The 25,066-nt window shown below is 48.7% G+C and overlaps 8 protein-coding genes across 8 annotated transcripts; 6 read left to right on the forward strand and 2 right to left on the reverse strand.

The window, feature by feature from the left end:
- Positions 1-2,013: 2,013 nt before the first annotated feature.
- On the forward strand, positions 2,014-3,208 carry BKA55DRAFT_594638 (uncharacterized protein; the record flags this gene model as incomplete). The annotated part of the gene is made up of 2 exons (XM_046195695.1): positions 2,014-2,057; positions 2,236-3,208. The coding sequence occupies 2 exons, from the start codon at positions 2,014-2,016 to the stop codon at positions 3,206-3,208; spliced, it is 1,017 nt and encodes a 338-aa protein (XP_046048550.1).
- Positions 3,209-3,376: 168 nt separating this feature from the next.
- Positions 3,377-7,401, reverse strand: BKA55DRAFT_645123 (RecF/RecN/SMC). The gene is made up of 5 exons (XM_046197196.1): positions 7,322-7,401; positions 7,212-7,252; positions 7,042-7,162; positions 3,901-6,989; positions 3,377-3,846 (listed from the first exon to the last, which is right to left on the reverse strand). The coding sequence occupies exons 1-5, from the start codon at positions 7,346-7,348 to the stop codon at positions 3,582-3,584; spliced, it is 3,543 nt and encodes a 1,180-aa protein (XP_046048551.1). The 5' UTR covers positions 7,349-7,401; the 3' UTR covers positions 3,377-3,581.
- Positions 7,402-7,771: 370 nt separating this feature from the next.
- Positions 7,772-12,288, forward strand: BKA55DRAFT_569912 (uncharacterized protein). The gene is made up of 3 exons (XM_046192967.1): positions 7,772-8,141; positions 8,195-8,282; positions 8,334-12,288. Exons 1-3 carry the CDS (start codon positions 7,966-7,968, stop codon positions 11,901-11,903), a joined length of 3,834 nt encoding a protein of 1,277 aa, XP_046048552.1. The 5' UTR covers positions 7,772-7,965; the 3' UTR covers positions 11,904-12,288.
- Positions 12,289-13,138: 850 nt separating this feature from the next.
- Positions 13,139-14,175, forward strand: BKA55DRAFT_690876 (uncharacterized protein; the record flags this gene model as incomplete). The annotated part of the gene is made up of 2 exons (XM_046199575.1): positions 13,139-13,532; positions 13,589-14,175. 2 exons carry the CDS (start codon positions 13,139-13,141, stop codon positions 14,173-14,175), a joined length of 981 nt encoding a protein of 326 aa, XP_046048553.1.
- Positions 14,176-14,700: 525 nt separating this feature from the next.
- Positions 14,701-16,788, forward strand: BKA55DRAFT_513861 (P-loop containing nucleoside triphosphate hydrolase protein; the record flags this gene model as incomplete). Its single annotated transcript, XM_046187937.1, has 2 exons — positions 14,701-15,056; positions 15,108-16,788. 2 exons carry the CDS (start codon positions 14,701-14,703, stop codon positions 16,786-16,788), a joined length of 2,037 nt encoding a protein of 678 aa, XP_046048554.1.
- Positions 16,789-17,158: 370 nt separating this feature from the next.
- BKA55DRAFT_513412 (peroxisome targeting signal type 2 receptor) lies at positions 17,159-18,318 on the reverse strand (the record flags this gene model as incomplete). Its single annotated transcript, XM_046187890.1, has 3 exons — positions 17,159-17,806; positions 17,859-18,084; positions 18,146-18,318. 3 exons carry the CDS (start codon positions 18,316-18,318, stop codon positions 17,159-17,161), a joined length of 1,047 nt encoding a protein of 348 aa, XP_046048555.1.
- Positions 18,319-18,629: 311 nt separating this feature from the next.
- On the forward strand, positions 18,630-20,270 carry BKA55DRAFT_569917 (uncharacterized protein). Its single transcript, XM_046192968.1, has 2 exons — positions 18,630-19,311; positions 19,363-20,270. Exons 1-2 carry the CDS (start codon positions 18,727-18,729, stop codon positions 20,062-20,064), a joined length of 1,287 nt encoding a protein of 428 aa, XP_046048556.1. The 5' UTR covers positions 18,630-18,726; the 3' UTR covers positions 20,065-20,270.
- Positions 20,271-22,877: 2,607 nt separating this feature from the next.
- On the forward strand, positions 22,878-23,675 carry BKA55DRAFT_513191 (dihydrofolate reductase-like domain-containing protein; the record flags this gene model as incomplete). The annotated part of the gene is made up of 1 exon (XM_046187875.1): positions 22,878-23,675. The coding sequence occupies one exon, from the start codon at positions 22,878-22,880 to the stop codon at positions 23,673-23,675; it is 798 nt and encodes a 265-aa protein (XP_046048557.1).
- Positions 23,676-25,066: the final 1,391 nt, after the last annotated feature.

Consider the following 25,066-nt stretch of genomic DNA (forward strand, 5'->3'; position numbering starts at 1 on the left):
CGATACAACTGAGGCATAAAATCTCCACAGAGTCTACGAAAGGTCTTCAACTCTGGTGTTTTACTTGTTTCAAAGCCGTTTCACGTACCGAAACCAGGATCTTTGGAAGAACGAGAGCCTGAGTTGGGCATAGCTATCCCCATCACAGCAAATTGGCATTGGCGGAGTTTGTCTGCATCAGCGTCACCGCTAGACCATTGAGGGGTTGCGGGGAGGGTATGGTGGAGATGGATCAGAACCGCTGACAATATCGAGCCTCACTTTCGTTCATCCTTCAAGATCCCAGGACTTCCCTTGCAACAAGATGTGGAAATTACAGCCAGGCATGCCTTTCAGCCTGAAAGTTAATCAGTGGGGCGCGGACCCGAGTCTCCGGCTTGTTTTGTCTTCAACATTATCCGTCAATGTGTTCTTACGCTTTTATGGTCGAGGAAAGTGAGATAACTATGCCTGTATAACATACTACAACTGTCCCACCTGGTTATCTGGGGGGAACGTTTGTGCATCTCACTGCATTTCACAACTTCCTCTATGGGTATGGAGTTCTGCGCTGGGCTAAGATCTGCGGACTTATGCCCGTCGGTTCAATAAGTCTTGCTGTAAAGCTGTCATGGACGCACCTCTGACACGCTGAGACTCGATCTGGCAGAACGAGGCCAAAATGGTATAATCAACCAATTTCTTTTGCCAGTTACAGTTACCTGTTAATCCCTGCTTGACAGCTTCGTGACTCTTCTGGGCCAAGTACAGCAACCATGTGTGCTTACTTTACTACGAGTCAGCGTGTCGGCACGACAGGGAAACCAGGAATGGAGGCTCTGGATGAAAGCAGAAGTATCTCCGACCAGCCTCATGGCGATCAATGCAGCGAGGATTTTCTGGTGGTCGCAGCCGCCATGAGGAACACCAGGATCAGACGGGAATTGACCCACCTCTTCAACAGACTACCTGGTTAACTCCGGGACTTACTTGTGATTATCAAAGACAACAAAATTACGCTGCTTGACAGCGCACAGTGTCGCAGAGTCAGTTACAAGGTCCCAAAACAAAGCATGAACTCACAATGGAGCGCGCCTATGTTGGCCAATAAATTCACAGAAACGAAACCTCTCCATCAGGGTTAATCAGAGTAATCCTGACTTCTTATTTGTTATCTCAACCCCAGTATAGCTGAAGTGAGACCGTTGGCAGTTGACACATTTACCAGCAAGTGTCTTGTTGGTGGCACCAAGGTTCAACGACCAAGTCAACCAAAGAGGGTCCCTGGCGTTGACAGGTCGGTGGGAAACGGCTGAACCGTTCCACTGGTGACCCTGCTCGGTATTTCTTTCTCTCCGGCTACCTCAGATCCTTTGACGTAGCTGCAGGTTACAAGCGCTACGAAAGAATCTGTCTATCTAGTTGGCCGAGATACGTAATCCATGATCAGCGGGGTGTGAGGAGGCATACATGCAATTAGCATGGCATCTTTACAATAGCACTACCTCCGCCACCAATCAGATCAGGGAGGCGGTATGTTTTGGATCCTTGGAAGAACGGTACATATCACTCATGCTATGTGTACGATGATATCAAACTACATCGGATAGGCGGGACGACAATATGCATAGCAGGTGTGCTGAGCGGCTACGCATTCCGGATCCTGTGGAGAAGACGTGTTGTCAAAATATGATCCCTACAAGGGGAACAAGGCCCTGTCTCTTTGCATAAATGAGTGGATGGGATGGGTGCTTGCTAGCTTTTCACAGTTCGAACCCTACCATTCCAGTCCAGCACGCGGCAACCTAGCCTAGCAAAGTTTTATATCGCTGTACCCATGGTATTGAAAGAGCTCAGGTAAGGGGATTAGTTTGAGACTCTGAATATCCTGGTCGTAATTTAAAACGAAACGATGCGATACGTGCGCTCTGGGAATGGTTTCCAATGAATCAGAGGCCCGTGGCCGCCGAAGGGGTACAGCAGTGAGTAGTTGGAGATTCAGCATCCTGGACCTATCATGACACTTGAGGGGAAATGAAAACTCGAAACAAACCTAAATCACTAGTCGACCCTACAGTGTGTGGGCTCACATACATACATACAGCAAAGACCACAACTTCGTCGATAACAACAAGGATCTGCAAACATACAAGAACCAGACCGATCGATATCGGACTAGCACGTTGACGTCGACTTCAGCCCTCAGACCCTTACCTTTCCCCTATTACGCAGCTCGTGCGAGACACGATCTCTGAGGTTAACTCAACTCAAGCCTCCCTCCCTAGCGTTTAGCGCAGTCCCCTCACCTCGACGGCAAATGGCGGATTTGATCCCGCGCCTGCAGGCCTATCTTACCGCTGCAAGTCGCGATTCAGCCCTCGCCCAGCGGCTGAGCAATATGACGACGATGCTTTCAAGTATTCGCATCCGTGATGGAATGGTTGCCACTAAGCATTTTGTGTGCAACCTAGACGCCGTGTCGCTCATGCTTCTCACTGTCACCCTCGTCGCCTTCCTTGTACCCATCCTGATCCTCTTCCCTCCCGTTCCCGTGGATCGCAGCGATGTCCTCCGGCAGACCCACTCGCGGGCCGGCGTGGTCCTCCGAGACATGGACATCGGCCCTGACAGATCGCCGGATCCCCGGCTCCCCGGGGCAGAGCCAGAAGGGAAGGGGGCCGTTGCACAGAGTCTGCTTATTTTCCCTGTTCAGTCATGTTGTGGAATTGAGCTAGAGCGCGACGGGGCCTCATCCAAGCACTCAGAGTTTGATCGTTTGTATACGCTTGCTCAACAAGACCCCGTAGTTGGTCGGGACGGTGTTGTTTGGCAAGCTATCTCACGCGAAGACTTCCCGTCGCTAGCCAATATCGAAGTTGACCTCTGGATTCCTGATCCAAACAAGACTAGCCGTCTCTTGGGTCATATTGAAGGATCCTTTCTTGTCTTGAGGTTGCCCTGGACAGATTCAGGACTACAGGGTATTTTGCAACAAGTCTCGGCCAAAATCAGCCACGGACCCAAAGCTAGACCTGAGAAGGAATTCTTGTTGCCAGTGTCATTCCCAAATGAGGAAGAAATTCGAGCAAGAGGTTATTCATTTGCTGAAGTCAGGATTGGAGCAAAGAATGTTATGGGTTTGAACATGGATGTTGAACTTCCTGCCGAGCTGGCTCAGTATCTTGGAGCTGAGCAGAAAATCGGGATCTTTAGGGTAGATCAACTATAGACGAGAGGTCTGGATCGAGTTGATCAACACATCGACAGATTGAATGGCATTGACCATGATTTGTTACATGCAGCGTATTCTATGTTCCTGGAGAACTAGTTACCTGGCATGCAACTTCATTTAAGGAGACACAACCCAATTTAATACTCATGATTTAGAACAACATATCTCATGAACAATGGAGCACTTTCAGCGCAATTGATAAATCGCAGGCCATGCCTTAACGTTGCTAAATCAAACGGTATCACATGGTATCCTAATGCCTAAAATAAACATCATACCTCCCCATCCAACCCGACGCCTCATGTACAAAACCCCATCTAGTTCCTGTCATACACTCATTCCAGACATTTCCCAGTTGCTGTCAACATCATTACTTCATATCCGCTGGCGTGAGAGCCTGCACCATACTGGTACCTTCGCTGAAGCGAGTGCGGAAAATGCGGTTCGCGTTTTGGAACATGCCGTCTTTCAGACTGACGACGATGAACTGCGAGCCCTTGAACCGGGTCTTGATGAGACGACCGATGTTCTGGGTATGTGAGAGATCCAGCGCAGCATCAACCTCGTCAAGAATGTACATAGGGGCAGGCTTGAACTGGAGCAGAGCCATGATGAGAGACAGAGCAACCAGAGATCTAAAAATCGAGCTGTTAGCATTTGTATGTAAGGAATACTTAGGGATTGCATACCTTTGTCCACCGCTCAGTTCTGTCAAACTCTGCTTCCACACTTTACCAAGACAGACCTTGACCTCAAGACCATCGCTAATAGTCTTGCCCTCAGGAGGATCAAGCTTGGCGAAGCTGCCTCCGGGAAGCAACTCGGAGAAGATGTTACCAAAGTCACCGTTGACCTTTTCCCATGTCTCATGGAGGGCCTTCTTCTTATAGTCATCCAAGCTGACGATTGTCTCTTCAATCTTACGCTTGTCCCTGATGACAGTCTTGATCATGTGTTTGAGCGACACCTCCTTCTTCTCAACACTATCGATCATGTTCATGACCTTGGGGTTGATCTTCTTCTTCATACCCTGGAAGCGCTCAGTCAAGTTGTGTAACGTTGACTTGCACTCTCCAATGTTGTGGTTCTTGAAGTCATACGGAGTTCCGCTGCGACCAAACTTGTCCTTCTCGTCCGCAATCCAGTCAAACTCCTTTTCGAGTCGGGCGACCTTTTCAGCAGCACCTTGTTGCTCCTTATGGAACTTCTCGACAAGATGGCCAAGCTTCTGCATTTCGAGACTCTCCTCGGCAATGCGTGAGTTCTTGGAGCGAGTGGCATCTTCCAGAGCTCGAAGCTCGTCGTCGAAAAGATGCAACTTGGCGCGTTCATCGTCAAGCTGGGCCTGGACAGTGTCATGCGTTTCCTGGAGCTCAGCCTTTTGCTTTGCTAGGTCTTCAATGTCCTTCTGTTGGGCCTTGATGGCAACTTCAACTTCTTGCAACTGTTCTCGAGCAGCAGATAAGTCGAACCCGGCTTGCTCGGCATCGAGTTGCGCTCCCTGGAGTTCTTTTTGCAAGGATTTTACAGCGGCAGTGTTCTTACCAAGGCCAGCTCGCAACTTGTCAAGTGCCTTCTGCAGTTCCACAAGCTTAGCATCCTTATTGTTGTCGAAGTCATTCATATCCTTCTCAATGGTTTTGATATCGGCAGTTGCCTTGGCTTGTCGAGTCTTGGCCTCAGATATGCTCTCTTTGAGCTCTTGAATGGTTGACTTCATATTCGCAACTTCCTGAATGATGGAAGACGAAGAATTGCCGCTGATCTGTTCCTCGGCGAGTTTAATTTCGTGGCTCTTGAGATCTAAGTCTTGCTTGATTCTGCGAGCTTGGTCCAGCTTGGCCTTCTCATTGGAAATGCGGGCTTGAAGCTCCCTCAAAGCGCTTTCAGCTTCGCCCAGTTGGCGAGTCAGACCGTTGAGCTTCTGAAGGAGTACAAGAACACCGCTCGAGTTCGGTGAGCTTCCACCAGATAGTGTACCAGATGGATCGTACGCGTCTCCTTCAAGAGTGATACTCCTCATGCGCACATTGGGGTCGAATGTGACCCTCTTGGCAGTGTCTGCATCAGCACAGATCAGAGTATTGCCAAAAACATACTCCATAGCTGCTGACACCTCATGATCATAGCCAACCAAGGACAGCGCCAGATCAACCTTGCCAGGTGCGATATTTTGAGCCGTCGCAATGGTTTGTGCCGAAGCTTTGAAAGCAGCGATCTTGTTGAGAGGAATGATAGTGACACGCTTCCGTAGCTTGCCCCTTTGTAGCAGCTGTGTACCTGTCACCTCAGTATCAACCACGACATTGTATAGACGGCCTCCAGCGCAGATCTCCAACGCAGTGCCGGCCTGAGTGTGCTCCTTGTCAAGAGTGAATAATTGGGCGACAAGACCCTTGACCTTGGATCGGTCAAAGTTGGGCACAGGGTCCGCGTAGTTGAACTCTGTGTTGGCTACTTGACGCTTGAGCTTGTCAGATTCTTGCCTCAAGTTGCGAACAGTTTGTTGCAACTCTGACTCCCTCTTGAACATCTGCTCTTCCTGACCAGGCTCGAAGCCCAAACGGCCAAGTTCTTTCTCTAGCTTCTGAGCTTGTGTCTTTAGACCATCAAGATCGCGCAGAAGGTCGGCGTTCTGATCCTTCGCCTTTTTCGCACGAGGCTCTTCTTCCTTGACGCGCTTTTCTAAATGTGCAATCTTGATCTTGGCTTGCTCTTGCTCTGTGGCCGCCGTCGTTGCACGGTTCTTTGCATCTTGAAGTTGACCCTGGTAGCCGTTCTCTTGGCCATCCTTGGAGGCCACACCTGTTTGCAGAGTTTGAAGAAGCTCTTCTTTAGACTCAGCGTCTTTGTTTTGCTGTTCCAGATCTTCCTTGGCGGCATCGTACCGGGCCTTTGCGTTTTCGAAAGCGGCTGTCTTTTCCTGTAGGGTGGCCTCCAACTCTGAAACTGTCTTCTCAACAGCCACCTTCTTTTCTTCTTCCTCTGCTAAGCTGGACTTCTTCAGGTCAAGAATAGTGGCCAGTCGCACAAGCTCATTCGAGTGCTTCTTGGCTGCCTCCTCTAGTGCAGAAGCCTTGCCTCCCTTTCGAAGTTCCTTGTCTCGCTGAGCTCGCACTTTCTTAACATCCTCTTCAAGATGAGAAATCTCACTCTTCAGACGAGCTGCTGACTCCTCTAGATCGCGTCGCCTTTGCTTCTTTCCTTCGAGATCTGCCGCTGACTGGCTGAGAGAGTCTTGGTAGCGTAGATAATCGTACGCAACAACCACTCGAGTCAGTCTCTCCAGGTCATTTTGAGTCTGTTGGAAGTCCAGGAAAGCACGCTTTTCAGTTCGCAATTTCTCCAACTTGGGCTCAATCTCGTCCTTGAGAAGCTCTCGAAGCTCAACTAGCTTGGTCTCCTTCTTGGCCATTGTCTTAAGCGCCTTGTCTCGACGATCCTCGAACATTCTGGTTCCGGCAGCTTCCTCTATCATGGCTAAGATCTCCACAGCCTTCATGTTGAGGACTTTGGTGATGCGACCTTGCATAATGAGGAAGTTGGGGCTGTTGATATTGAGCTGTACCGACTGGAATAGATTCTGCACCGTTTGTTGTTGAGCGCGGTGACCGTTGATGAGGTACTTGGATGTTCCTCCAAGGACGATCTGTCGTGTAACGCTGATGGTGGCATATTCTTCGAATCCGATCGGCGACTTCTTAGTTTCTCGATTGTCGAAAACAATTGTGACGCTGGCTTTTGTGACACCAGCTTGACCGCGCTTATATATCAGGTCCTGCGGTTGTCGTTAGTTTGTACGAAGGGTGGTCGAATCGGCGGTGACTGACCTGTAAATTTTGCGCTCGAACCGTTGACATGTTTGTGATTCCGAGAACGAAACATATCGCATCCAGAATGTTTGACTTTCCACTGCCGTTGAGGCCGGTGATCGAATTGAAACTCTCGTCCCTGCATATGTTGGCTACGGTTGTTCTGAATGTTTTGATAGATCGCTTACCATCCTGAGATCACGGTACGAACGGCATAAGACTTGAAGCCCTGTAACAAAAAAAAAAAAAAAAAGTCAGAATAAATATAACAAGGAAATAATATGATTCAAGTTCTTACATCAATAATTACTTCTATAACCCTCATGTTGGGCGAGGTTGAGCGTCCACGGCTTCGTTGAATCTTTTGCTATGTTTCGTCGCTCCGCACTCCAAAGGGGGAGGGGGACGCGAAAGTAAACAAGAGAGTTGCGACCGATAAGACGTTATCAGCACGTGTTGGCTGATATCATTAATTGGCAGGACGTTGAGAAAGGTACTTGGAGTTTAGCTTCGGCACAACGGTTGTAGCCTTGTAGCTCAAATTGAGTTATAATTAGTTCTATAGAAACTACAAACGAATGCAAGCTTATACATGCTATTAACTACTTCATTCTTGGTTTTAACCCTCTGTTCACATGCCTCTGTTTCATAAGAAATACGTCCTCATCATCCACTGGCCGTGAATAGAAGCTTGTGTGAGTCCCCACTTCCGAGCTGGGAAACCCATCAACGCTAGTCCAAATTCAGCATACGGGTAAACATCCCTCTTTGTTATTGAGACCTAGCTCCTCTCGCACTTCAAGTTCACAACTTTCAAACACACTAAACTTTTCGACTTCATCTCGACCTTCCAACCCGATGAGTACATAACCAATATCGCTCGAACCATAGTTGATAAGCAACTCCAATCACCACCACACGCGCCTCTTTTCAATCGACGCAATGGCGGCCATGCGAGGACCGCGCATTCCAACCGGCTCAGCTGCTTGGGTCGCTGATGAGCGCGCTTCTGCCCTTCAGATAGTTGATGTTGAGGTAGACGAGTTCACATACGCGGCCCATAATGAGTTCTCATGGCTCAATGAGCACATGGCCAATATCTTCAACGAAAACGAAACGTACGCGTCATGATCCTTGTTTTGACGCGATGTACTGACTGATGGCTCGATAGTAATATCGCTGAAACATTCAAAACACCTGGAAGACTTCGTGGCAAGACACCTCGAACAGCACGAAAATTGATCACAGAGCCGAGAGTGGTAAGCTTACCCGCTGAGTGTACACAAATAACCAACGTTAACACTTCGAAGCCCTTGTCCAATGTTTTTGGGGGCACACCATCGAGCTCAGCAAACCGATTCGCGCAGCATCTTCTTCTTCAATCTCCTCAAAGGGAGCTTGTGAACCAAGCCAAGTCTTCTTCACCAAGACGACATGCCCCATCGCCAAAGACAACACCGCCTACGTCAGACGAACCAGTTGAAGACGCGCCAGAACAGTCTTCAAATGACGCCGAAGTCATTCACTCAGACGAGGATGCTCACATGACCGTTGAAGAAGCACCAGAAGAAGCAGCTCCAGCAGCCAAATCCCAGCCGGCAACGCAGGGCGATTCTGGCTATTTTGGAAGTCAAGATGTCAACCCTCCAAGCTTTGATCCCCTGGAGGATGAAGACACCCCAAATATTGACCCTGTTGCCTTGGACGAGGCCATTGCGTTCCCTCAGCCAAGCCCTTCGCGGACATCTCTTGCCAAGGATCCCATCAAGACTTCTTCGCCGATCAAGACACAAGCTACAACCGACGTTGATATGGAAGAGGTTCAGGCAGAGCCCGAGGAGGACGAGAACGCTATTCAGGATGATGCGCAGTCTCAGTCTGATCGACACAGCCCTAGTCCTGTCCGCCCGGGCTTCCGCAACAGCTTGCAGTTCCCTTCTCTCCCTGCCCGTGAACCTCTAACGGCAGGTAAGAGTATTGGTGCCAGAGCTTCTCGAACGAGTCACGTCGATCCTAAGAGGACGAGTTACTTGGGGAGAAACACGAGAGGAAAAAGCCTGGCAAGTCACGCAGAACAGAGCGCATCAGACGAGTCGGATCAAGACGAGATGGACGTTGATGATTTCCCCACGGTGCCACAGCAGCCTAAGAATGCCGAGGAGCTCGCCAACCACCATAACAAGACATACACCCAGATGCTACAGGACCGAATTAGTGTACTCGGTAAATCGCAGCCGAATGGAAGTCGACCCTCAAAGTCAATACACAGCCTTACCAACTCTCAGCAGCCACAAACTGTAACCCAATCAGTACCTGAACCTAAGTCATCATCGCCCAGGAAGCTGGAGACCACAACAACTCCAGGTGCTTTCCCCGAAGACGATGATGATGACTGGATTGTCCCTCCAGCTACACAACAGCCTGTCACCGCTCCAACACCAACAAGGCCGTCACTTTCTAAGAGCCGAACTGCCGATGTAATGGAAGGAATCCACGGCAAGAAGACTCTTGGATCTTTCGACTTGGATGAAGAACCGACCAATATTCGATCACCAGCTCGTGCCAACCCGAAGCCTCAACGACCTGCATACCTCGGACACTCCAAGTCTGTATCAGTGCCAGCTGTTCCACTAATCCCAGCTTCGGATCCAGAGGAGGGAAGCCCATTGAAGAAGACAATTTCAGTAACGAACGCTTCTGTGAGACCAGCCACTGCTGTTGCGCCTTCTTCCTCATCTCCTTCAAAATCTCCCACGAGGCTCTTCCGTGACAGTCCTTTGAAGCACCTCAAGAACAAGATGTCATCCATTCTCAGCACTTCCAAGGGTCTGATCGCCAGCAGCGCAGCTCTGAGCGCTGAAGGCAAATCATCCCTGCTCTCGCCATCTCGAGCTCAGCTTGGAACTTACCCCGGTCCTTCTTCGGAATCAATCGTCCCTAAGGCAAGCATTGACTCCCATAGAAGTGGCGATACTGTCACCGACCAGCAGTCGACTGCACCTCGACCGGTTGCTAAGCGCACAAGGGCTTCGGTGGAACGCGAGAAGGAGGAGAAGCGAAGGGAGAAAGAGGCTAGAGTCCAAGCTGAGCAGATGGAGAAATTGGAGAAGGAGCGAGAAAAGGAAAGGGAAAAGGCCAGAGTTTTCAGCAAAGAGCAGGAGAAGCTTGCCAACATGGAAAAGCAGGTTGCTGCCAGGAAAGAGGTTGAAACACCTGCTCCCAAGGCTACACCTAAACCAACACGAACGAGTCCGCGAAGGGCAAAACCTCAGGAGGAGCCAGAGGCCAATGTCGCTGAACAGGATCTTGATATGGGCGATGCACCTGCTCTGGTACCCCCTCCTTCAGCTCACAGATCCGCCGTGCCTGGCCAACTATCTCGCCCCAAGGAGATGAGGCGAATCGCGAAGCCAGGCCGGGAGCCAGCTACGAAGACAAAGGCGACACCCACCGTTCACATCAAGGTCAACACTGGCTCACAGTTACATCCTGGTAACTCTGTGGCCAATGGCTACCAGGACTTCAGTGCATCAACAAGCTCCCAACCTCCTCAAACGATCAGCAAGGCAAGCAAGGCCTCTACCCAGCCCAAGCAATCAGCACCAAATTTTGGTGCTTCTACCGGATCAAATGGCCGGCCTAGGGCTCTCGATCTGGCTGCACAGAAGAAAGCCAAGATTGAGCGCGATCGCGCAGCATTGAAGGACGACAAGAAGAAGCAAGAAGCCATACGCCGTCAAGAGGAAGAACGACAAAAGCGCGAGAAGAATGCTCAGCGTCAAGCAGCTCAAGACCGACTGGCAATCATTGAGAAGGCCAAGAAGACTCCTGCGCCGCCCCCAGCTGTTCGGTCACAGCCAACTGGTCCTCCTCAGTACAGCCTACAACAGGATAAGTCTGCTTCGGTACAGCGAGAAGGACAACCTCGTCCTCCTTCTCGTATGAACTCTGGAATCTTTAGGTCGCAAGATGATATGGGACGACCCGTCAATGCTAATTTGACGAATGGTTCTAAATCTGGCCCCAAGAGACCCCTTCGAGATGCTAATGAGGATGGACCTTCAAGACCTCCACCTGCACGTGGGCCTCAATACCAGGCAAAGGATGCCAAGCGTCGTCGAACGAGCGATGACTATGCTGATGAGCTTGATATGGAGCAGCCTCCTAATATCAAGGGACCCCCAGTTCGTCCATCCAGCGCTCTTAAGAGGGTGAGCAATCAAAGCGTTTCTTGCATTCCAACAAAGGTTAACAAGTACCAGGATCTGCAGACGAAGACTCTCACGAGTGGGTATGTTCCTCAGGCTAGCGCGCAGAATCTGTTCAAGATTGGCGTTCCTCAGAGTCAAATGAAGGGAGGCAACCCTATGGATATGGCTCAGATTCACAAAGGAACTATTCCTTTCGCCCCGAACCCCAACCCGGCGGGACCTTCTTACAAGACACCTGGACGTCCCGGCCCTGTCAATGGAATGAAGTCTGCAGCTAAGTCTGTACCAAGATCATCACCGCGATTCCAGAATGGCGAGGCCATTGAGCTTCCTGAGATCCAGACAGACGATGAGGATGAGGACGATGATGAACCACAAGCTGGTACAGTTGCAGCATGGGCTAACTCCCCTTACATTCGTGATGCCCTCTTCAGACAGGAAGATATTGACCCTGCGTCAATTTTTGGACCTCCAGCGCCACTGAACATGGAGGAGGTATTTGACAAGAGCAAAGACAGACACCACAAGTTCCGTGCCCGAACATCCAGTGCCAACTGGAGCGGCACCGATCGTCTCACTGAAGAGGACATTCGAAAGAACCTGGCTGCCAGAGACAAGCTCAGACGTGAGGGAGGCTGGTCTTACGAACTGAGCAAAGATATGATGTAATGGCTGATGGTGGACACATGCATATGATACGGATACTTGATGAAGTCAATTGGGTGTTCAGAGGGATTAAGCTTAAGAAGCGGCAGTATGGCTACATTAATGAATCGGGAAAAAAGGGAGCGATTGATTGACTCTGGTCGAGTTTGGTATATGGACATCGATGCAGCTGATTGAGCGCATTTGTGATAGATGAGATTGCATTTTGACAATGGTTGGTTTCTGGTTTGGCGCATGGCGAAATGGGATAGGGTGCTTATGAAGGCTACCGAGGAAGAAATGAGCGTTTAGTCAAGCAAGACGTATCTCTTTGAGCGGCACAAGGCATCAAAGAAGTCAATCGCCCCACTTGACCCCACGTACAGCGAGTCTACATAAGATAGGTGAGGCTGTCTCCAAAAGGGCTGTATTTCTCTGTAACTGGTCTACCTCTATTACAGTATAGCCTCTTTTTTAAGCCTATTTTATTGGCTTCTATCTTTCTCAAGCTATCCTTATTGGCTATCAGTCTTCTATATACAAGCTGGTCTGTATTGGCAGAATTAATTCCTCTGGTTGGCTCGTTACCCCTGTATTGACCGCTTTGATGCCTTGTGCCGCTCAAAGAGATAATATCGCATGCATGGAATACATTTTTGGGGCGTTTGTACATTCAATTATCCGACTGAGAAATATTATATGGCTCTGAGGAAGTCCGATTGCTTGTGATGCTCATGAGTATTAGTAGTTAAGTTATAAATAGCTTTCCAGCCTCTCCAAGGGGAAACAAGGTTGACTTACCTTTAGGTTTGCTCATGATAATTCCCCACCAAGAAACGAGGCGCTATTGGAAGATCAACCTTATCTGCAGATGCAAAAGCCATGGTCTCAACAAAATTTTAGTTAACCGTTTTCACATGTCAGAAGCAGGACGGAATAGGACCCAGAAAAAAAAATGATAAGGGACTGTAGGCGAGGCGAGGCGAGACCTCGTGCAAGATTCTATTTGATGCGGTTGTTTCATGATATAGAATTCGTTCCTTTTTCCTTTGACTTTTCTCATCTGATGCGTTTGTCATGAGGCTTTTATGAGGAGGTTACCCTTACTTAAAAGTCAAACCATACTGCCTGACAACATTCAAATCATGACTGGTTAGACATAGGCCTCACTTCATCACTGAGTTGACCCGACCCGACATTCTATCGTCTTCACTGTCACTCTCCCGAGACCTCATCCTTTAGCCTGCAGCTCTTGAAACATGGCGTCTCATCTCAGATCATTTGCGCCATCTTTGGACGAGATCAAAGTCGATCAAATCACCGAAAGCAGGATCTTCAACGTCGTCTCCATGCTTCCAAACTCACTTCCCGGTCCAATCCGTTTTCTCAGGCGGAGTATCAGCTTTCACACTCTACGTCCAGGTGTGACAATATCTGGGTCACAAACAAAACCTCGGCCTCTTTCAGAAGCTGATGTCTCGGCTACAATGACCCAGCCACTCCAGACGGACATGGTAAAGCACTCGGGTAGATTTGTAGAGTCACAAGATCTTAGTCCCCAGCCGATGAGTCGAGTCCTCTATTCGGAAGCTCCTGAGGATGAGCCGGTTATGCGAGCTGCGTCTGGCGTGCATTGGAAGTTTGCACGACAGGGTAAGTTACTTTATATACTCACCAATAAATGTAATTTGCTGACCATGGTGCAATAGGAACAAATCTTGTCAACATCTCTATAGATGGAGGCAAAGCTGCTGTAGCAGAAGAAGATATCGCTTTTGAGCGAAAAGCCTTTGTTGATGGGGTGACATATCTTCTCAAAGCTCTCCCGCAAGAACTTGATGAAGGCGAACTCAAGCGGATTCAATGCGCTTTACCAGACCAAGTCAACCAGTCTGATATGGCTCTGACTCGAGCAGAACCCGACTCAACCCGCATTCATCCAAGTCAACCCCGTTCAATTATTCACCGTGGAGTCCAAATGACAGTTGTCAATCTCATCTTCTTTCTCAGCTTCCTAATGCCATATCTGCTATTACTCGTCAGATGTGCAGCTCGACTGGAGCGCAAGTACAAGATCTCCGAGAAGCTCGTAGGTCACGGGGTGGACTTGGTCAACTCGATTGGCAAGCAAAGCGCTTCATTGACTGAAGCAATAGGTCAGATGAATGATGGCAAAGTTGCTCAGGCTCTGTTGGAGGTATTCGTTTGGATTGTTGATGGTGTAACTCAGGGTATCTCGGATGGACTCGGGGAGGGTCTGTCGATGGTGGGGTCGAAATCAAAGATGAGTGGCTAGGGTCTAGAAGCTGCTGGAGAGAACTTGCATCAGAAGGAGTTATCATTGAAGAATTAGAATAGATATAGAAGAGTGGTCATTGGCTGGCGGAGTTTTGTTTTAATACTGGCAGTTACATAGCATAAGGTAATAAAAATTGCATGAGACCATAAAATAACTGTACTCGGGGATTTTCTTCATCTTCAACACTGAGCTAGTGGCAATGCTACAGGACCCTTACAGCCTTTTGCCTCTGGCCCGGTGCTGACCTCCAGTGGAGCACGTGACAGATCCGGGATCTAACCCAGTCAGGGTAGAGCCTCGCTGCCAATTAGACGATAAGATAAGGTAGCGCTGTAAAAAATTCATTTTTCCCAAAAGTAGCGGCGCGCGACCCTTGGACGCCCGCCAGTCTTTATCCAACTTAATCTTCTCTCATATCATCCTCTTTTCTCCCCTCCTTCTAATTCTTGCTTCTGTGTTTGTAGTTCTATCAATCGCAGAACCGGAATCTCAGCGTCAATTCTGTCTTTAATACCCGGCATCATGTTTCGATCCAGCCTTAGGCGCTGTGCCACTCAGGCCAGGTCCGCCGCTACAGCTGCCCTCCTCACACAGACTCGAGCCGCATTGCCTGTCGTCCGCCGTCAGGTTTTGACAAATCAGTCTTCTATCGCTGTCATCAGCCGAATTGCTTCCATCACACGGGCGTACAGCACCGAGGCTGTCGCTGAGCAGAATGAGCCTGCCCCTTCAGCTGAAGCTGAGCCTGAAGTTCGCTTCTCCGAGCTCAAGGGCATTCACCCCAACCTTCTCAAGACCATCATCGACGACATGAAATACGATACCATGACACCCGTCCAGGCCAAGACTATCAAGCCTGCTCTCAAGGGCACCGATATGTGAGTTTTGTACTTGAAGAAATGATTGTACATCGGCTAACATTTAACCAGCGTCGCTCAAGCCAAGACTGGTACCGGAAAGACTATTGCATTCCTTCTTCCTCTCCTGCAAAGAATGATTGAGGAAGATAGCACACTCGCCGACAGAAATGCTAGACGTCAAGCCCGATCTGATGATATCCGTGGAGTTATTCTTTCTCCCACCCGAGAGTTGGCCGAGCAAATCGCCGTTGAGGCTCGCAGATTGGTTGCACACACTGGTCTCGTCGTCCAATGTGCCGTTGGTGGCACTGACAAGCGCGGCATGCTTAACCAGACTCGACGACAGGGCTGCCATCTTCTTGTCGCTACTCCCGGTCGTCTGAACGATCTTCTCCAGGATCCCAACAGCGGCATTGATGCTCCCAATCTGGCTGCTCTGGTCTTGGATGAGGCCGACCGAATGCTCGATGTCGGCTTCGAAAGAGAGCTCAACGAAATCATCCAGTGCCTTCCCCGACCTGAAGAAAAGGTCCGCCAGACCATGCTCGTTTCTGCCACAATTCCCGACAGTGTCATCCGCCTGGCTCGCAACATGGTCAGGGCCAACGACTTCGAGTTTGTCCAAACCATCCCCGAGAACGAGTCCCTTACCCACGACAAGGTTCCTCAGCATATCGTCCCCGTCTCTGGCTGGACTCAGGTGTTCCCCTCACTTTTTGAGCTTCTGGAGCGTGAAGCCGCAAAGATCAAGGAAACCCCTGGTGCCATGCCCTTGAAGGCTATTGTCTACTTCAATACCACCGCTTTGGTCGAGTTAGCTGGCGAGCTGTTTTTCCAGCATCGCCAGAATGCCAAAAACGACGGCAGCCCTTATTTCTCTTCCTACGTTCTCCAGTCAAAGCTGACTCAACAACAACGCCAGAAAGCTGCTGATAGATTCCGCGAGGCCAGATCCGGTGTCCTTCTTTCTTCTGATGTCACGGCCAGAGGAATGGATTTCCCTAATGTGACACACGTTATCCAGGTCGATACTCCCCGGGATCGTGAGTCTTATATTCACCGTCTTGGACGAACTGGCCGACAGAACAAGGAGGGCCAAGGTTGGTTGATCATTCCCAGCTCTTCCGTCCGTAACGCTCGAAAGATGCTTCAAGGTCTCCCCATTCAGCAGAACAGCTCTCTCGACAGCGCTGAGACCGACGTGGCAAGCGGCGAGTCTACTCCTCATCACGAGAGCACCAAGGCTCTTTTAGGCACTATGCCTCGTTCAGTTCTCGCTTCAGCCTATACCTCCCTGTTCGGCATGGCCAGTGATAAGGCGCAGATGGCCGAAGAGGTTAACGAATGGACACGTCATGGCTGGGGATGGGAAAACCCCCCATCTGTTGCCCGTATGTGGGTTCAGAAGATGGGATTAGGCGGTGTCCGAAGCATGAATATTTCGGAGCCCGGCGAGCGATTTGGTGATCGTCCTGGTGGACGCTCCGGTGATCGCTCCGGGGATCGATCCGGTGGATTCTCACGCCGAGGAAGCAGCGACCCCTTCGATTCTATGGCCAGCAATGCCCGCCGGGATGACTTTGGACGTGGTGGCTCTGGCGGTTTTGGCCGCGGAGGCTCAAGCGGTGGTCGTTCAGGGGGCTTTGGCGGTAGCCGCTCAGGAGGTTATGGTGGCAACCGTGGTGGCCGCGGCGACCGAAGTTCTGGTGGTGGCCGCTCAGGAGGTTATGGCGGACGCTCTTCATTCTAATTGATGAAAGGTACTCCATGAAAATGGTGAAAATGTAATAACAAGACCAGATACCTATGATGGATGGGATGTATGACTTGTACTTCGATTGGGCATTTTTGTATTTTATACTAGTGTAAGATATGGGAAAAGGGGTTTGGTTTATAGACATGTCTGCAGGCGTCACTGGGTATTCTCCACAACTCTACTTAGGAAATGATGATAATCCCATAACTGTCTCACTTTGTGATGCTCTGGCTTAGACTTGCACATCATTGAAATGTACCGAGCTTCAATCGACGAACTCAACTCACGGAATACGTCCTGACGCCTGATATACCAAAGGTAAATACGCTTACTCCAATCAACGCCAAACTAGCAATGCTTAACATCATGGTATTCGTTGGCTCATCAGCATATTTGCATCCCACAATAACACTCTCTCGTCCCAGCCCACGGAAGCCACCCAGCCACCCATACCAAATAGACACCAATCTACTCCCGTAACAAACTCGGTATGGCGATTCATGATTCCCATCTGATTTCCTACTGTCGATCCCATTGCCGGACCTTGCTGCTGACTCGAACCGTCATTCCATAATCGAACTGTCATGTCGTAACTGGCACTAATAAGAGTGTCGCTCGAATGAGGACTCCACGACAATCGCCGCACAGCATACTCATGACCTTGCATGACGGAAAGCGGACCTCCGCTAGGGTTCCGTATGTCAAAGGTTCGTAGAACTCTATCCACGCCACCTGTAGCTATCACAGTGTCCCGGTACTTATTCCAATCGTGAGTGAGAATCTCAGCAGGCGCAGAGGCTCCAGGTGACGGTTGCGGCCCAGAAGCATGAACTGGTATCGTCGCCGTGAGGTGATACTTTGCCGAAGATGGAGTTCGGAGGTCGAAGATTCGGAGGTGGGAGTCGGAGGAGACGGCGGATATCAGGGCGGGGTTGGAGGGGCAGAACGATGTACTGTAAGTGCAGTTTCCGATGGGCAGCGTCTTTATCGAGTGATTTCGCGTCGGTGACCACTATGAAGTGTTAGAAACATAGCTTATGTATAACCGGTATAAGTTGGCGTACAATTTTGACTGTGCCGTCCCAGGAACTCGATATGAATGTGTCCTTGGTTATAGGGTTCCAACAGACAGAGAATGTTTCTCGCTTATGTTCGTGAAAGTTCATAACGGGAAAGTCGTCAATTCCCAAGTCGAATAGTTTCAACGATCCATCGCCACATGCGACAATCAACTGGTTCTCGTTAATCTCGGACCAAGCCAAGTCGTACAGCGCATCGTTTGTATCGAAACTGCGATGGCGGAATTAGCTTCTAGTAACAATCCGCAAGCGGGTAACGGGACGTCGCATACGTCTTCTCAACCTGTACACCCTGCGCCGTCAAAGCGAGCGCAAATACACGGCCATTGCCTACAATGCCAAAGTTGGCAGATGTCGCAACGGCAATTCGCGAGTCGTAGTACGGGGAATACTTGACGGCGTAGGGATTGTACCCTTGGGTTCGGAATTCTAGCATTGCAGCCATTGTGCTGAAAATTGGTCTTCAAGGACCGCGCGCATGTGTTAGCTGTAGTATTATGGTAGAGCAAAGAAAGCTACGGTAAACAATGGGCTTGGCTTGTTTGGATCACAGAGCTTCCCCTCGAAGCTATACTGACATGTGCCTCGGTTTCGGTAATCCCACAAGCCCGCGGGGCAGAGAGTCGCGTTATGCGGCTAACCAGGTCATGCGTCATCAGCGGGGGTATGTGGTAACTGAAGTCATTTGAGTCACGTGGTTTCGTGTCTCAGATTTTCGGAACTTTCGCGATATCGTGTCTTGAACGGCCCCTCATCACGTCTTCCAAACTGCGAAATGCCGGCGCGTCTGTTAAAGAGCACTTTCAGTTACGGCGCATGAAATCGATACTATTGGATATACGTGGACCAAACTATGAAAGCTTTTTTGACACGTCCCAAGCGGAAATTATCTCCTGAGCTTCAAAAAAAAATATCGGAACCAGAAGAGTCAACCGAAGTCAAGTTGGCTTTACTATCGTCTTTGCATCCTCAGCTTGATCAAGATACCTTGCTCGATATCTTACTGGCACATGATGGGTGTGTATCCGAGGCATCAGCGTCGCTTAAAGTCCAGGCCCCGGTGAAGAAGGGCACTCGAGTCATTGGATACCAGCAATCCTTGAAACAATATGCAACCCCAAGTGACTCAACTTCTTTGAGCACTACACCTAAAAAGAAGAAATTAAAGTCAAAAGCCGGAAGCACTTTACATCTTTTTGATCCAGAAGACGTGGCTGAACATACTCCGTGCACGATTATTCACAACTTCTTACCACCTGAAGAAGCCAACGAGTTACTGCAAGAATTACTTGAAGAATCAAAAACCTTCGAAAAGATCACATTTCAACTATTTGAGAACGTAGTATCAAGTCCCCATACGTCAAGCTTCTATGTTGAAAGCTATGACGAGATTGAGCGCCAGAAAACCGAGTACCACTACAACGGTGGCCGACTTACGGTAAATTTACAAATAGCAGTTAACTTAGAGTCTTTGATTAATCGTGTACAGGATGTCCGGCGCATCACACCTCAGCTTATCAAGGTCAAGCCAAAAGTCCAAGAAGCTGTCAATTCCGAGATTCAGAAACGAATTAAAACTCGATATCCTGGCGGTAAAAAGTTGAAATATCAACCTCCGAATCCTTGGGTTCCAAACTCGGCCTTTGTGAACGCCTACACCGGTCCACAACAGAATGTCGGCTGGCATAGCGACCATCTCACATATCTTGGACCTCGTGCCGTCATTGGATCGATCTCGCTAGGCGTTGCTCGCGAATTTCGTGTCAGACGGATAATACCAAGAGACAGCGATACGAAAACGGTTCAAGAACAAGATGCAGAAGGCCAGATATCGATACACCTACCACACAACTCTCTTCTCGTGATGCATGCCGAGATGCAGGAAGAATGGAAGCATAGCATCGCGCCGGCGTCATCGATTGATCCACATCCTATCTCTGGCACGACTCGTATCAACATTACGTACCGAGACTATAAAGCAAATCTGCATCCAAAACTCACACCCAAGTGTCGATGTGGGCTGCCGTGTGTTTTGAGAGCTGTGACGAAGAAGAAAGAGAATTTTGGAAAATACTTTTGGATGTGTTATGCCAACTCTCCTGGACAGCAGAACTGCGGGTTCTTTCAGTGGGCTGAGTTTGATGATGATGGGAACCCTCAGTTCAAGAAAGTGATTGGTACTAAGACTTAGCATATGCGATTGAATAATATGATATTGCTATTTAATCGCTCCCACCTCTTTTCGAAGCTGTTGTGCAAGATTGGAACAAGTTTTTGTCTGACCAACAGAATCCTATTTGACTCGAGTCTTATCCAGCATCAATCTCGAGACATGTCAGTAAGATGTATCAAGATAGCATGCATGAAATGTTGTGTTCTTTTTTACGAGCTTCTGGCCTCGACGCCTCTGCCCGCATATTGATATTATACTCTGGAAGCGACATCATGGAAGTTGAATATTTATAATCTGGGATATAATGTTCGCTATACCTTCATGTAGATTGATTGAAGATAAACACAAGCAGCAGCATAAATGATCCATCTACTTCTTTTGACGCTAAGTGCTAACTTTTGACAATCTGTCTTTCGGTGCTGGGCATTCTCCATTTATTAGGTTCTATCGTCTTCCCAACGACAACCAGATCTCACGCTTTCCCCCCTTACCTATTCAGTATATACTGCGTACATATAGAACGGCTTAGTAAGTTGCTGAGGGTTATTCTTCATGTAACGACATATGAGTGATATTCGTTGTTTGGAGCCAGCTTTTTGCTTCTCAGGACACCAGCCTAGCAGGCCAAGGTTGACCGAGAAAGATTCATGTGGTCGGATAGACTGGCCAATTCCAATCGGATGTTCCAAGAATATGTTGGCCTTTTCATAAGTGATTGAAGAATGCATGAGTAGGTAGAGCATCCACATACTGCAAACATTGGTGTCTCCTTTATGTAACCCCCAAGAATTTTGGTAGGTCGAGGTACCACCCCATACTCAGCAAGGCCCAAGAGTTTACAGTTTACAATAATGAGAAACCATATACTAACTCGAAATATACAATGAGCACTTACTCACGTCTTGCGTGGTCCGGGCGATAGGTCATCTGACACTGATGCTTGCTCTACCTTGCTGAATTGCCCTGAACAGCTAGTTTGAAAGATGGTGGAAATCAAAGCAAGGTACCAAGCCAGGCACTCGGAAAACTGGTGATTACTTCTTGTGTTACGTGACGGCGTTGCTTATCATTGGATCTCCGTGGAGTGGGTGGTTACCACCAACCAGCAGCCCATTGGCTTTGGGTGAGATTCATGCAGTATATCGGCCATTTCGATTGGACATGACATTCTTTGAAATTCTTGACTTATGGTGGCCTTCTTCCCCGTACGCTGTCGGTTCATCATTTTTCGCCGAGTCCTGGAAACAAATTTCAGGGGTTTTGTGAGCAGCCGCACCACCAGTGCAACGCCAGATCAAAGATGAGCTCGATGTTACGCCATTCTGTTCAGTAAGCGCTAGCCTTGATCTATTTATTTGAATAAATTTACATGATGTTATTGTGAGTCTCCAGCTGCCAAAGACGTGCTCCCCTTATTCAACTCCTGACAGGTTCAATCCACGAATATTCGCATAGCTTGCTTGAAATTGTCCTTGATATAAGAAGAGTATTAAAATGAAGACACAGACCCGATCTGATTGTCTTAGACCTATTCGATCTGCCCCGCAGCATCCGCAGATGCCTCTATTCATGTGACTTGGATTACCCAATTGCCTTATTTAGAGTCTTGGAATTCTAGCCTAATCGGCTATTATAATACCGGAAATAGCTACAACAAAAGTTAATATTGGGAAACTTTAATACGATGGCCCATTCAACGAAGATTGGATATCTTCCTCGCAATAAGGTGGGAAAACGAGGACATTCAGATAAACCGATTCAACATCACATCCATGTCTGTCTGATGATCAAGTATTCCGCAGAAGGCGCCCAAATTCAATCAAAGGACACCAATACCGCTCGAGTCTCTTGAAACTCAATAAAATTCGGATTTGAGACAAGTATAAGGAAGTGTTATCTAGAGCTTCTGGTCACGATTTGATCGTATGCCGCTCCTCTTCCACATGAAGGAGGTGTCTCTACTCGTTAAATATAGTGCTGCCACAGCCTCGCAAGCATAAGGGAAGGTGAGTATCGATTAGTTTCAGTCTCAAACCACTGGGATAAACTGTCAGTACTAGGTCACTCACAAAGAGCCATTTCGAGCAATGGCAAGTTTGAATATAAGACGAGGCTTCTTCGTATCTGTTTGAGCGATCTACCTTAGAAGATAGATCAACCTATCAGCCGTCAATGATCCAAATAACGAGAAAGTCAACTGCCTCAGGACAAAAGGCAGGATAAATGATCAGCATTCTACATAGATTCGGGAAATTGCTTAATTGAAATAAAGAAGAATCAAAAATAAAGTAAAAATGAAATAAATTGCAGACATCAGTCGCTATCCTATTGAAGCATTAATTCTATGCTGACGACTTCAAGTTTGTTGTGAGGAAATCTCTATAATTCATTGGATGATTCGATTGCCAAGGGCCGTGAACGGCATGTGGGTCGTGCCCGACGCTGTCATACCCGCCAGCGATTTCAGCAAGCCACTGCCAGTATTCTTCCTTCCAATCAGGAAAGTCAATTTCAACTTCATCTCAACCACAATATTTATTGAATTGATCCTTCATTCTGGCATCAACACCCGCAAAACATCCTGTCCGCACCAGGTTGACTGAGAGGATTGGGGCTCAAAGAACGGTCAAATTAGATCTACTCCATCTATTCGACCACGTCATCCAGTCTCTTGTAGCTGAGTTGTCGGCGGCATATCTGGAAGCTCTTATAGACGGTTTTATTAGGACCACGGCAGCAACCAAAGTCGTTCAAACTCCTGCCTCATTTTCTCTTCGTCTTCGTATCTTACCTGATCTCGGATCTTGCCTTATCATCACGAAAAACTCAGAATGTCGGAGCTCACCTTCCCCGCATCCTCAGCAGAAATGCTAGAGTCCAGACTTCCACCTTCAACAACACCTTCTGGAACCTCACGGCCGTTTGTGACACTTACATTTGCAACTTCACTTGACTCATCGCTTTCTCTGGCACCTGGCGTCCGCACTCGACTCTCCGGACCCGACTCCAAAGCAATGACCCACTATCTTCGTTCACGACACGATGCTATTCTCATCGGTGTGTCTACACTCCTGGCCGATGCGCCTGCCCTCAACTGTCGTATAACTGGTGCTACAAGTCAGCCTCGGCCCATTATCATTGATCCTCATCTCCGATGGGCCCCTAGCAGCTCCGACAAAGTCCTAGAGGTTTCTCGTCTCGGTAATGGGTTGGCCCCCTTTGTCTTGACTGGCCTGTCTAGCCAGGACCTGCCTGCTGAAAACGTTGCACTTCTCGAACAGCATGGCGGCAAGTATATTTACGTTCCAACTACACTAGGGCCCAACGGACGTATGCGCTTTGACTGGCATGATGTATTCAAAGCCTTGCATCATCAAGGCCTCTCCAGCGTCATGGTCGAGGGAGGCGGCCAAATTATCAATTCATTGCTTGATACTCGATATCACAATTTAATTGACTCCGTTATTGTTACTGTTGCGCCTACTTGGCTTGGTCAAGGAGGCGTTGTCGTGTCGCCAGATCGCCGTCAGGATCCAGCAGGTGTCCCAATTCCTGCTGCACGGCTATCAAATGTTTCATGGCATCCTTTTGGTGAAGACGCTGTCTTGTGCGGCACGTTACAAGCTTAGTGCCTGAAGCTTGGCTATACATATATATATACAAGCCTCTGATTTGAGTTTCAGTTATCCCTCTCTGCTTTCCTCAACATGTTTCCTGGAAACCCTCCTTACTCACCTTCTCCTTCAGCCCATAGCCACATCTCGTCCTGTAACGCTGTACTATCATACTTTTTATTGTCATTCACTAGGTCGTTCGGACTAGAATGCCACTGAGGATGATATGGACATTACGGCGGCAATACTTTGGAGAAATCGATGTTCCTCTTTCTTAAACATTGCCAACCATGCAGTATCATAATTGCATATGCCTCAAAAATGACCCACCAGCCTGATTTCCAAGGTCCGAAGTGGGTAGTAGGCAATACCAGTGACAACGAAAGCTGATTCAAAGCCGAGATCACCAATTCGCGCCCCAATGGGTCCAGTGAACCACGGCGTGTCCATTGACGGGACCACCAACCCAAGACTGACCATGGATGCTCCAATGGCCGCAAGTCCAGTTGGAAGTCTTCGTACTTGATTCCATATCGCGGGGTCATAAGAACTATAGTCCATGTTTCGCTGGTGTCTAAGAGTTGGCTGCAGTGTACTTGTTCTAGACAACAACTGGGTGCGGCATGTGCTGCTTGACACTCACGCGTTCACCAAAGTCAACCACGAAGATTTCTCTGCTTGCATAAGGACAGGGACGGGGACAACACAACAACGATATGGCCCGAAACCTTGACGATCATGATCCTGCTCTAATGCAGATGAAAGTGCGGCGCGGCGGCCCGAGTCCAAGGTCCCAGCTAAGGCATTGTGGGCCTGTGATGAAACATGAACATCAAACACTCGCAAAAGTTTTGATATATACGACATTACAATATGGGGATATCGTCTTGCTTTTTCTTTATATACCTGCAACTCGTACGGAATGCCAAGAATCGGTTATGGAGCGGGTCAGCGTCTTTTGAATGCGGATCAAGAATAACTCTATCTCTGCCAAAAGCCCGCGGCCTTTTGACAGCAACCACTTCGGCTTCTCGGTACTGCACAATACAGTATGTTTATGCAGCTAGCGGGAATAGAGTGGAGATGTAGAATGTTTGCTCAATCCCCGTCACAGCGATGCAACACAATGCGAAAGAAAATGCAGCTCTCGCATCCTTCACCCAAATTTCACGGCAAAGGCCTGTCCTAGAACGCGCCATTCAGGTCCAAATCCTGCCTTTGTATTGTAGTGATGGGTGAATCCGAAGGGAGGCGTGCCCATCGTCATTGCAAGGATTCTGTTTAGGAGCTATGCAGAGATGTTGCATATCGCTGCTGGTTTTGTTTCTTGGCTAGCTTGTTATCTCCATCCATTATACATGCTGCTAGCATAAACACATAAACAGACGTGGTCCCTTGTAATAGTA

This window comes from Fusarium redolens, assembly GCF_020744475.1.
Source record: "Fusarium redolens strain MPI-CAGE-AT-0023 chromosome Unknown BKA55scaffold_9, whole genome shotgun sequence".
Taxonomy (NCBI): domain Eukaryota; kingdom Fungi; phylum Ascomycota; class Sordariomycetes; order Hypocreales; family Nectriaceae; genus Fusarium; species Fusarium redolens.